Source organism: Notamacropus eugenii, chromosome 5 (assembly GCF_028372415.1).
Source record: "Notamacropus eugenii isolate mMacEug1 chromosome 5, mMacEug1.pri_v2, whole genome shotgun sequence".
Taxonomy (NCBI): domain Eukaryota; kingdom Metazoa; phylum Chordata; class Mammalia; order Diprotodontia; family Macropodidae; genus Notamacropus; species Notamacropus eugenii.
Window position 1 is genome coordinate 17,411,789 of NC_092876.1, and position 10,233 is coordinate 17,422,021.

Below are 10,233 nucleotides of genomic sequence, written 5' to 3' on the forward strand. Positions count from 1 at the left end.
ATGGGAATGAGAGGATAAGGGAGAGATCTTTGGAGCTGAGTAGGCTAAGTAATAGTAGGGTAAGGTAGGGGTAGGATTGGAGAGATATGCACAATTGTAAAAACAAAGATTAGGCATAGAATCTGTAAGGAAAGTATATGTTTATATGTGTATGTGTGTAACTATGCATATGTGTATGTATATGTCTATATGTAAATATGTCCAAGCTTTCTGATAGCCTTCTAAGTGGGAGGAGGAAAGGGAAAAAAGAAAAAAGTAAAAAGTGTACAGCAGAGAACAAAAGAAAACTGACAAGAAGCCAAGCTGGACAGCTATCAACACAACATGCAAGATTCATTATGTAGGCTTTCTTGAAATTTCCTCTCCTTTGTTCTGTTGTGCACATGACATATATTTTTCTTTTCTTATTTTGTATTTAAGTTTATAATATTTTCTTTCTTATTCCCTTTAGTTACTAAAGTTATATTATTTAAGTCTAAAATTTTGTGAAAGATTTTTAAAAGTGAGTAAAATGGAATGTGAATGCCATTGGCAAGCCCACCAGCCAAGCCTAGTATAGGAATTTGAGATGCTTCCATCCTTATTCCTTTATGTATAACTTCCCCAAACATCCATGACATGGGATCAAAATGTTCACAATATGTAACAACTTTATTGAGATAATTAATCAGAATAATAACATAATATCTAATAAAAACCACGTTGCTTTTCACAACTTTAGATTTTAATGAGTTTTGCTGCAAGGGACATAATTCTCTCATAGGTGAGTACTTATGGTCACATTAGAGGTAACACAATCAATATAAAATAAGTCAGAGAGACAATTGGACACCATTCACCAGATAATCTACATGGAGCAAACTCATGTGCTTTATATTTCTTCCTGCCCCTTAGAGAAAAGGAGAGGTTTATGCCCAAGTCTCAAGGCAAAACCAAAAATGTGAGTTCTGTGAAAAGCTTAGAAGAAGTTGCTTGCTTCTCACTTAGGGCCCTTCAGCTAAGTAAAGGCCAATCCCTGGAGCTCTTCAAACTTGGATATCCAAGGCCTGTTCACACGACTAAGTGACGAGGCACTGTTATGAGAAAGGGAAAAGAAAAAATGATTTCAAAATTGAGAAAAGAAATAAAGCAGGAAACAAAGAATATGGACATGAAGTGAGGGGAGAGTCAGTGAGAATGTTGTGACCAAAGATGAGATAGGGTTCTCCAAGTTGAGGATGATAGAATAAGCTTAACACTGAGATGCCTCTATCTGTTTCCACTTGGACAATTCTGTACCTGAGGTGGAGAGAAGGTCCAGTCAGGTTCTGAGCTACTGGTATCATCTCTTCCACTATCACACATCTATGATCCCTACCCATCGGATAGCTCCAAGTTTAGGGGGAAAGATGCAGACAAAGGATAGCATAGGAAAACTGGGAGGGAGTGGGGAGGGAAGAGGAGGAGGGAGTAAGGATGTTGTGCTAGGTCAAGCCTCGTCAGACTCTTCCCTGAGAGTTTCTTACTGGTGTAGAGGGCACAGGGTCACAGTGAGATGTTAGCAATTGGGGAGCGTTTCCCTCCTGATATAGAACTCTCCATGTAAGGAGGAGAGAAAGGGATTACAGAGAGAGACAGAGACAAAGAATGAGAAGAACAAGAACAAAAAAAAAGAATAAGAAGAAGAGGAGGATGAGGACAATGAGGACGATGACGACCAAAAGAAGGAGAAGGACGAGGATGAGCAAGAGGACAAGAAGGGGGAGTCTAAGAGTAGTGAGAATCATGGAATTTGAATCTAGAAGAGAATCAGGAGAGCTCACCAATAGGGAAACAGAGGTCCCAGGCTTCATCCCAACATCAGTAGATATTAGCAATGGCCTACAACCCATTGAGTTCACCCTTTACCTCCAAACTCGCCAGCCTGCATGTGGCGATAGCCAAAGAATGCCAAGACCAGAAGCAGGAAGAAGATGGAACTGCGGCCAATGGTGATCAGAATGCTGCCGCCTGCTGAATGGGGACAAGGGATGGTGAGGGGAGGACAGCCCTCAGACTACAATCAGGAAATCCTTCCCCTTGTGCCTTTGCTGTCCTGCAAACATTCTCCTGAACTTCATGACCCAGCCAACCCCCAAACTTCTGTAGTAAGAGTAAGGTTTGGGTCCAGAGAGGTGAGGAGATATTGCCCCCAGTTCTGTGAGTTCCGCCTCATCTGCTCACCTGGCATCTGAGAGGGAGCATTCTGCATTCCTAAAATAATGAATGAAGAAGTAAATATTTCTGGAAAGGAAGGAAAGACATTGGTGGGGTGAATGCTCATGTGCTTGCCCTGACATCCATTGAGTCCATGGCCTTATAATGGAGGGGAGAGGCAAAGTCTCCTTGGATCTTTTCCTCTGCCTCCAGGTCAGAGCTATAAGCTGCTATCTTAGGACTGGAGAGTCCCTGATGTAACCATTGCCTCCCAAGGCACCTTAGCCATGCTTACTTAAGCCTCCGGTCCACTCCTCACTCTCTGGTCTTCTCTACCTCATGGCCAGCAACATTCTCAACCTGGAGATGCCTCCGCACCTCTCTTCCTCTACTTTATAATAATGTGGGTGTGATGTGTATGCATATATACACACATATACATACACATAAACACACACATATATATACCTATATATACATGCCGATAATTTTTATACGTGCCATTTTTATCTCCCTGAGAATAAGGACTGACTTTTTGACTTCACTTTATATACTCAGTCTGTAGCACATTATTAGAAATCTCTCTCTTGCTGTCTCTCTCTCTGTCTCTGTCTCTGTCTCTCTCTCTCTCTCTGTCCAAATTCTCTCCAACCTCTTCTGCCCTCCCTCTGCCTCTACCAAGTACCCAGTTCTAAGACAAGGGAGATATGCAGAAATCCACCACGTACCTTGTACTATAAGTTCCAAGGAATCACTGGGCAGAGTTGAGACAGAGCTGTCATCCCCAAGGAGATAGTGGCACCTATACTTTCCAGACTGGTTGATGCTCACATGGATCAAAGGGAATTCAGCTCCATCTTGGGTCAGCTCACTGGTGGCCACCGGTGTATCCTCTCCATCCTTGTACAGAGCAAACTTCACATTCCAGCCCGGGGGAGGGCTCTGACATAGGAGGGTCACATTCCCCCCTGAGGCCACCCTGGAGCTGGGCCAGGCTGAGACAGAAGGCTTGGGAAGGGCTTCTGGAGGTGAGAGCATAGAGACCAATCTCTCAAAGTCTTATGTGAGAAAGAGGAGAGTTCGCTACCCAAGATGGATTTCCCTTGGCCCCTTTTTTCCCCTCCCCAGCCCCTCTTTACCCTTCCCCTCACATGGGGAACTTAACTCTAACCCTAAAAAAAAAATCTCAATTTTTTTCTTTTCTGTTCCAATGCTTGAGTTCCCTCCATATTCCAATACTACACAGGGTATCAGAGGGCCCCCATCCCCACACTGAGTTCCCAGGTTTTAATTAGAAAGTCCTCAAAGGTGGTATCTGTGCATGGCCTCTACAAGATGCGAGTGAGGTCAGCAGCAAGCCATCATGGCTCTAGGGCTAACCCAACCTCTGGTCAGGGCACTACCTGGATACTGAAGGGTTAGAGAGGGGGATACATATTCCCTGGAGGGGGCAGATGTTCAAACTTCCTCATTCTCTGACAATAAAGAGTTGGCTTGTGCCTCCACTCTAAGTCACTCAGCATTGGCTAGGGCAGCCCCTCCACATATGGTCTCCTCCCTGGCTCCCCCTCTATCCTCCCATGACACTCACAATAACTTCACACTGACCTCTCCAAAATTGTCCTTTCACCCTCTTACCCCAAGATCCCAGCACCTGCTCTGGGCCCCAATCCTAGACCTGCTCTCTCTCTCACCTGTGACCCAGATCTCCAAGGCTTCACTGGGCTCTGACTTGACATGTGGCTTTAACGTCTCATAGTAAATGCAGCTATACTTCCCAGAGTCCTGGACCCGCAGAGACTTTAGGGAGAAATAAGCTAGAGTATAGCCTGGGGTCTGCTGTAAGGGTTCCAGGGTCCCTGCCTTCAGTAGACTGAATGTCGTCAACCACTCATTTTCTGCTTTCGGACTCCTGCAGCAGAGCATAACCTCCCCATCTGGTGCCACCACAGGACCTGGCAGGGCTGAGAGGGATGGCCTGGAGAGAAATTCTGAGAGGGAGAGAGGTTGGAGGGAGGATGAGAAAGAAAAAGGAGAGGAGGGGAGGGGAGGGGAGGGAAGAGGAGGGGAAAGGAGGGGAGGGGAAGGGAGGGAATAGGAGGGGATGAGGAACAGAGAGGGAGACTTAGTTAGTGTCTTGGTAAATCAAGTGCAAGGAAGCCAGTGTCACTGGATAAAAGTATATGTGGGGTGGGAGCAAGGGTGAGAAGGTGTAAAAAGATTATGAAGTGGCAGGGGCAGGAGGAAGGGAATATGAAGAGCTTTGGAAGCCAAACAGAATTTTATGCATCATTTTGGAGGTGGTAGAGAGCTACTGAAGTTCACCAAGCAGCATGGTCAGATTGTTTTGACAGTTGAGGAGAGAATGGGTAGGAGTGAGGACAGACTCGAGATAGGCACACCTCAACAGGTATTGCAATAGTTCAGGTGTGCGGTGATGAAGGTCTGGATCAGGGTGTGAGTAGTGGCAAAGGAGAGAAGGGGGCATATTGGAGAGACATTGGAGCTGCCTCCCAGGATGTCATCCTCAGCCCTCTGTAGAGCCCCACCTGGGAGTAACAGAGATCTGAAATCTAGACTCCAGTTCTCATTTCTACGCTTCTCTCTCTCCCATGGCACCACAGAATGGTACACTCAAAATTAGATTAGACCTTACATTAGGTGGCCATCATAATCTGAGGAGAATCTAATTTACTAAACTGGGAGACCTTGCAAGGACTCCTAGACTAAGTGAGACTCTCACAGCAGAGGCTTGGGAGCTAAGATCAACTGAAAATTCTCACCCTCATGTGAGAAACCAAACAGTTCTGGGTGATAATATTACACACACACACACACACGCACACACACGCACACACAGACACACACACACACACACACACACACACACGCACACACACCACTGATACCTAATAATAAATTTCTTCAGTGGATTCCAGTAAATGTAGAGAGAGTTTAGGACTTACCCCATGCTAGAAAAAGCACACTGGCTCAAAAAGAAATTAAGCAAATCCGGATGAGCCCCAAAGACTTGTTGGTCTTCCCCCCAAAGGAATAAGAACCAAACATTGATTCTAAATCAAACCTTCACCCCCCCCCAGATCATTCCCCAACAAGGGATTCATACAAGCTAGGTTCAGTCCAGGAATCTCGAAAGGGAAGTGTTTCCCAGGTTTCTTTCTCACTGTCTTCACCCTGAATTAGAATTCTGGCAAAATCTCTCAAATTAAGCTTGGGTATTGCTCATGTCTAGACTCTCCCCAAAAGTCAAAGGGATCCTCCTAGAAAAGATACTCACTAGGGCTGTTGAGGGGAATAGCTGTTTATTTCTCCCACTGCTGGGATTGCATGAAAAGCAAAAGATTCAAAGAACAATTGAATGAAATCTTGAATATCTTGACAGTCCATCCCTGGCATACTTCAACCAAAAGGTAAGACTCCAGAACACCAAGTTCACATTCACTTCAGACATTCCGTGTGGGAGCAGTCCCCACACTCGTGGGGCCTCCCTCAGCCCATAGAAAGAACCCATATTCGGTGCCATGGACAGTGCTCCATTCCAGCAAATCCAGCCTTCCCTTCCATAGACACTGCAGATGCTAAACTGTGGAAGGACATTGTTACTGATGAGGGCAATCAGGAAAGATCACAGGATCATAGATTTGGGGCTAGTCCTCAAGGCCAGCTGCTACATTTTAGAGAAGAGAAAACTGAGGCATAGAGAGGATGAATGACTTGACTAGGGTGTCAGAGCTAGTTAATATCTGAGGCAGGATTTCAACTCAAGTCTTCTTGACTTCTCATCTAATTCCCCATACCCTACTTCATGCTGCTTGGAAGAGACAGAACCTGAGCTGGGCTCTGGTGATGGGTGGCATTGGGACAAACACAGCTGGAAAGCGCATTCCAAGAATAGGAAAGCATGGAAGAAAAGACAGATGTGGGAAATCAAGAAAGACCATGAAACCAAGCAAGGAAACAGGAACATGGGGGAAGCTGAAGACAACAATGACCTTCTCGGATGTCCAATCTGGAGCCAAAAGGCACCTCCACAGCCATCTTGTCCAATCCCTTTGCTGATGTTCACCCAAGCCCATACCCATAGTAAAAGACAGGGGAGGCTTTACACTGAGGGCCCCTAGCTCCAAATCCATTGTTCCTACTACACCACCTCTTGTCTCCCCCCAGCAAAGGCTGAGCAATAGGGAGGTGACAGGATCCCTGTGTTAGGAAAAGGACTTGGTGGGAAAGTTTGCTGTTCCCGGTAAATGAGGCCAGAGGTTTAAAGGAAAAATGTATTTATCTTGAGTCCCTATGGACTAAAGGGGAAAGCAATTTCTTTCCTTCCTGGGCTAGAGGAGATGGTAACCATGAGGACCAGAATACACATAGTTGGGTGTTGGAAGTTAGGACAAAAGGTCTGGTAGCCACAAAGCCTCAGGAGCAACCACCCCAGGAGCTCAGGGTTGGGGGTGAAATCAGGGGCAAAGCAATCTCTTGGAGAGAGATCTTAAGAAAAGCAGCCAGCACTGGCTGAGAAGGTTCTAGGCTCATTCACCCTCACATGTCACCAGGCACTGCAAGGGCCACTTAGTTCTGACCATCAGGTCTCCTGCCCGTGGAGGCAGCCCTAAGTCTCTATAAGGTAGTAGTTCCCTTTCTCCCAAGGGATAGATCAGATTCTTGCCTACTGATATTTCTCTGGTCTCTGCCATCTCCACCCTGCAGTGGCTGGAAGTTCAGATTTCCTAGTATCCCATGGCACCAGCAGGTCAAGTTTTTCCCAAGACACCACAGAGCTGAGCCTAGCCCAGAGGGAGGATCTGATGAACAATGTCTGGGAGAGATGACAAGCCTGGGTTTCCTGGGATTGCTCTCTCCTCATTGGCTCCTTCAGCTCCAGCTTTCCAGCCTTCTTCCAGAATCACTCTGCCAATGACAGTTCATCCCACATACCTTTGTCCTGCCATCTCAATGGCTCAGGGACTGCTCTGTAGCTGAGTTGGACTACAGAGGGGAGGGTTCAGGGAAAAGGACTTACCATTCTGCACCTTTATCACTTGGATGAAGCCTATAAAAGAAGGCCAGATTGCAGTCTTGTCCTCCAGCTGCCCCTCCCTCCCTCTGACCCAAGGCTCTTCCTTCATTAATTCATCCTTGGTCAGGGAAAGAGGAGAGAACCAGAGATATCTGACCTCTACTCTCTCTAGGACACTTCTCTCTCTCTCTCTCTCTCTCTCTCTCTCTCTCTCTCTCTCTCTCTCTCTCAGTGTCCTTCTTGACCTGAAATCTGCTGACCAATGACCTTTCCCCAATGTCCTCCTCCCTGCTCTAGCCTAGGTCCAAACATACCGAGGCAGAGTAGGAAAATGAAGGTGCAGGACATGCTGGGCTTTCCGTCCAGTCCAGAACTGCTGACTTTAAGTGAGCAAAGATGAGGAGGCAGGGGAATTAGGGGCTGGGCCCAGGATGTGGTAGCCGGAACTGCTGTCTCCTCCCCTGACACCTGGGACTCGCTTTTTTTTCCACTTTAAAATGGGTAAAATGGAGAATACCTCTCATCGAGCCTTCCTATTTTAGCAAAGCCCAGGGTCTCAGGTGATAGGCCTAATCATTAAAGAGCCAACACGTCGTCCTTCAAGACTAATGGTGGAAGCCCAGGGCCTCAGACAGCAGTCCTAGCCCCCAAGACCAAAGACTAGTGCCAAGAGGTCCAGAAGGAGCTAACGCTGGGAAAGGAAAGCCTACCCTAGCATTACCCTGGAAGTTTTACCTTGTCTGAGATCCCTGAATCCTTCATTCTATCATGATTTTTCTCTTTCTGAAGTCTGGCCTTGACTGCTCCCACCATGTGCATTTTCCATGGCCACTCCCATGCTGCTGAGCCCCAGTGCAGCCATCCCCCCAGCCATGATGGCTGTATTCACCACAAATCACCCAGAGGTGATCTCAGCTGGAGCTTGGCCACAACAGAATATTCCTTTCACCCTTGCCAATATTGATTATCTACCATTTCTCCTGTGTCTCTCCTCTCTGCTCATAGCCCATAAGAGCCTATAAGAGAACAGTGTCATGGTGTCTTCCCCAATTAGGGAACTCATTGAAAGCTCTTTGAGAGCAGAGACTGTCTCTTCTCTTTCTTGGTATCCCCAGTGCCTGGCACACAGTAGGTGCTTAATTAATACTTATTGACTGTTGATCTCACTCCCTGCCCACACACGCAACCACAACTCTAGTTCCAGCCATTATCCCTTCTTACCTGGGCTATTGCAATGGTCCCTGAATGGACCTCATTGACTCTGATCTCTCCCTGTCTCCAATCCATGCCCCACAGAGTTACTGGAGTGAGATCCCCAAAACAAAGCTCCAACAATGTCACTGCCCTTACTCAAGACACTTCAGTAGTTCCCTAGTTCTTCTAGTACAAATTATCGATTCTTCTGTTTAGCATTTCAAGTCTTTAACAATATCAGGGGTTGCTGTGGCAACAAAGACGTGGTCTGTGTGGTTCCCAAATGAGGAAGAGGAAGATTTCAGAGTGGCAGGTTTCAGCTTAATATAAGGAAGACCACTCCAACAATTAGAGCCCTCTGACAAAGGAGCACCTGGCTGACAGTGAAGGGGCCTCAGGTAGAGTTTGACTCAGCACAGAGGTCACCCATGAGGGAGAAATTCTATAGTTCTGTTAAATGGCTTCCCCACTCCTCAAAGGGAAGGTATCTTCTCCTGGAAGTGTCCCTGTGGTTCTTCCTGGGCATGGAGCCTGGCATCCCCCCAAGCGTTTGCTTACATACCTGAGAATCCCAGACTGGTAGAGCCTGAAACCTCCTTGGCCATGCTGCTGCTTCTGATTCTGATTCTCTAGGGCTGGTATGGGCCAGTCCCAAGAACAGCCAATCCTCACTTCCCACAATGTCCAGTAAGGTCTGGGTGCTCAGGAGGGAAAGGAGGCAACCAGGAAAAGTCCCCAGAATCTGAGAGCGGCAGGTCCCTGAGGAACATTAGCTCAGGCTGCCAAGGCTATAGGGGGAGAGGTCCCAGGCTGATGGGGAAGGTCAGGAAGAAAAGATGAATCATGTTTGAGAAATGATTCAGACAGGGACAGGAGCCCTTGAGGCTGAGGCAGCCTTCATGGTAAGCTTGGGGCTCTTTGGCCTGGTAGGGCTGAGATGGTTGGCCTGGGGAGACATGCTGGGGGAGGAGGAGAGAGAGAGAGAGAGGCAGGATGAGGATGATGAGGGAGAAGAAAAATCCCCAGAGTCAGTGAGACAAATCTGTGAATGAGGCAGAATGCCTAGGGGTTGGATCTCAAGAACCAGAATTTATTATCTTTATCACAGTCACTGACAATGAAAATACTAGCTTTATATAGTGCCTACTATGTGTCTGGTGCTGTGCTAAGCGCTTTACAGATGTTATCTCACTGGATCCCCACAACCCTGGGTAGTAAAACCCATTTTACAATTGAGGAAGCAGAGGCAGACAAAGATTAAATGACTCTCCTGGGAGCACACAGCTAGCAAGGATCTGAGACCAAATTTGAACTCAGGTCTTCCAGACTCCAGGCCCTGGTGCTCTGTCTACGGTATCCCTTCCATTAGCTGCCATTATAGAAGGCACTGACAACATGCTCATTCCTTCAGTAGGTACTCATATCTTGGACTTAGGAACTAATTGGCGAGAGTGATAAGGGAATTGAAGTCCCCAGATGACTTGCTCCTGCATCTGCCCCACTTCCAGGCCTCTCCACTGCCCAGCCCCTCAGGTCTAGTCCTGCCCTGTTCTTCCCCCCAACCCCTACCCCAGCCACTCAGGCTGGTAACTTTCTGGACACTGTCTCAGCATCTCTGACCACAGAGATCTCTGCCCCAGACTCTCTGACTTCTTAAAAACGTAATGAGTGCCCAAGCTTTCTTCCTCTGAGTGCCGAAACAGCCACTGACAGCTTAACTTTGCTCCCAGGCTTCCTTCCACCTATTCCCAGGGGTCTAGGGGCCCTCAGACCTCTGATGTCCTTGTGACACCACCCTTCACAGGAAAGGCAGCCTAGACTCCTGC

The 10,233-nt window shown here is 47.2% G+C and overlaps 1 protein-coding gene across 1 annotated transcript; it reads right to left on the reverse strand.

Annotated features, from left to right (window-relative positions):
- Positions 1 to 655: 655 nt before the first annotated feature.
- LOC140503525 (immunoglobulin superfamily member 1-like) lies at positions 656 to 9,919 on the reverse strand. Its single transcript, XM_072607587.1, has 5 exons — positions 3,870 to 9,919; positions 2,904 to 3,197; positions 2,203 to 2,232; positions 1,888 to 1,992; positions 656 to 1,073 (listed from the first exon to the last, which is right to left on the reverse strand). The coding sequence occupies exons 1-5, from the start codon at positions 4,099 to 4,101 to the stop codon at positions 1,051 to 1,053; spliced, it is 684 nt and encodes a 227-aa protein (XP_072463688.1). The 5' UTR covers positions 4,102 to 9,919; the 3' UTR covers positions 656 to 1,050.
- Positions 9,920 to 10,233: the final 314 nt, after the last annotated feature.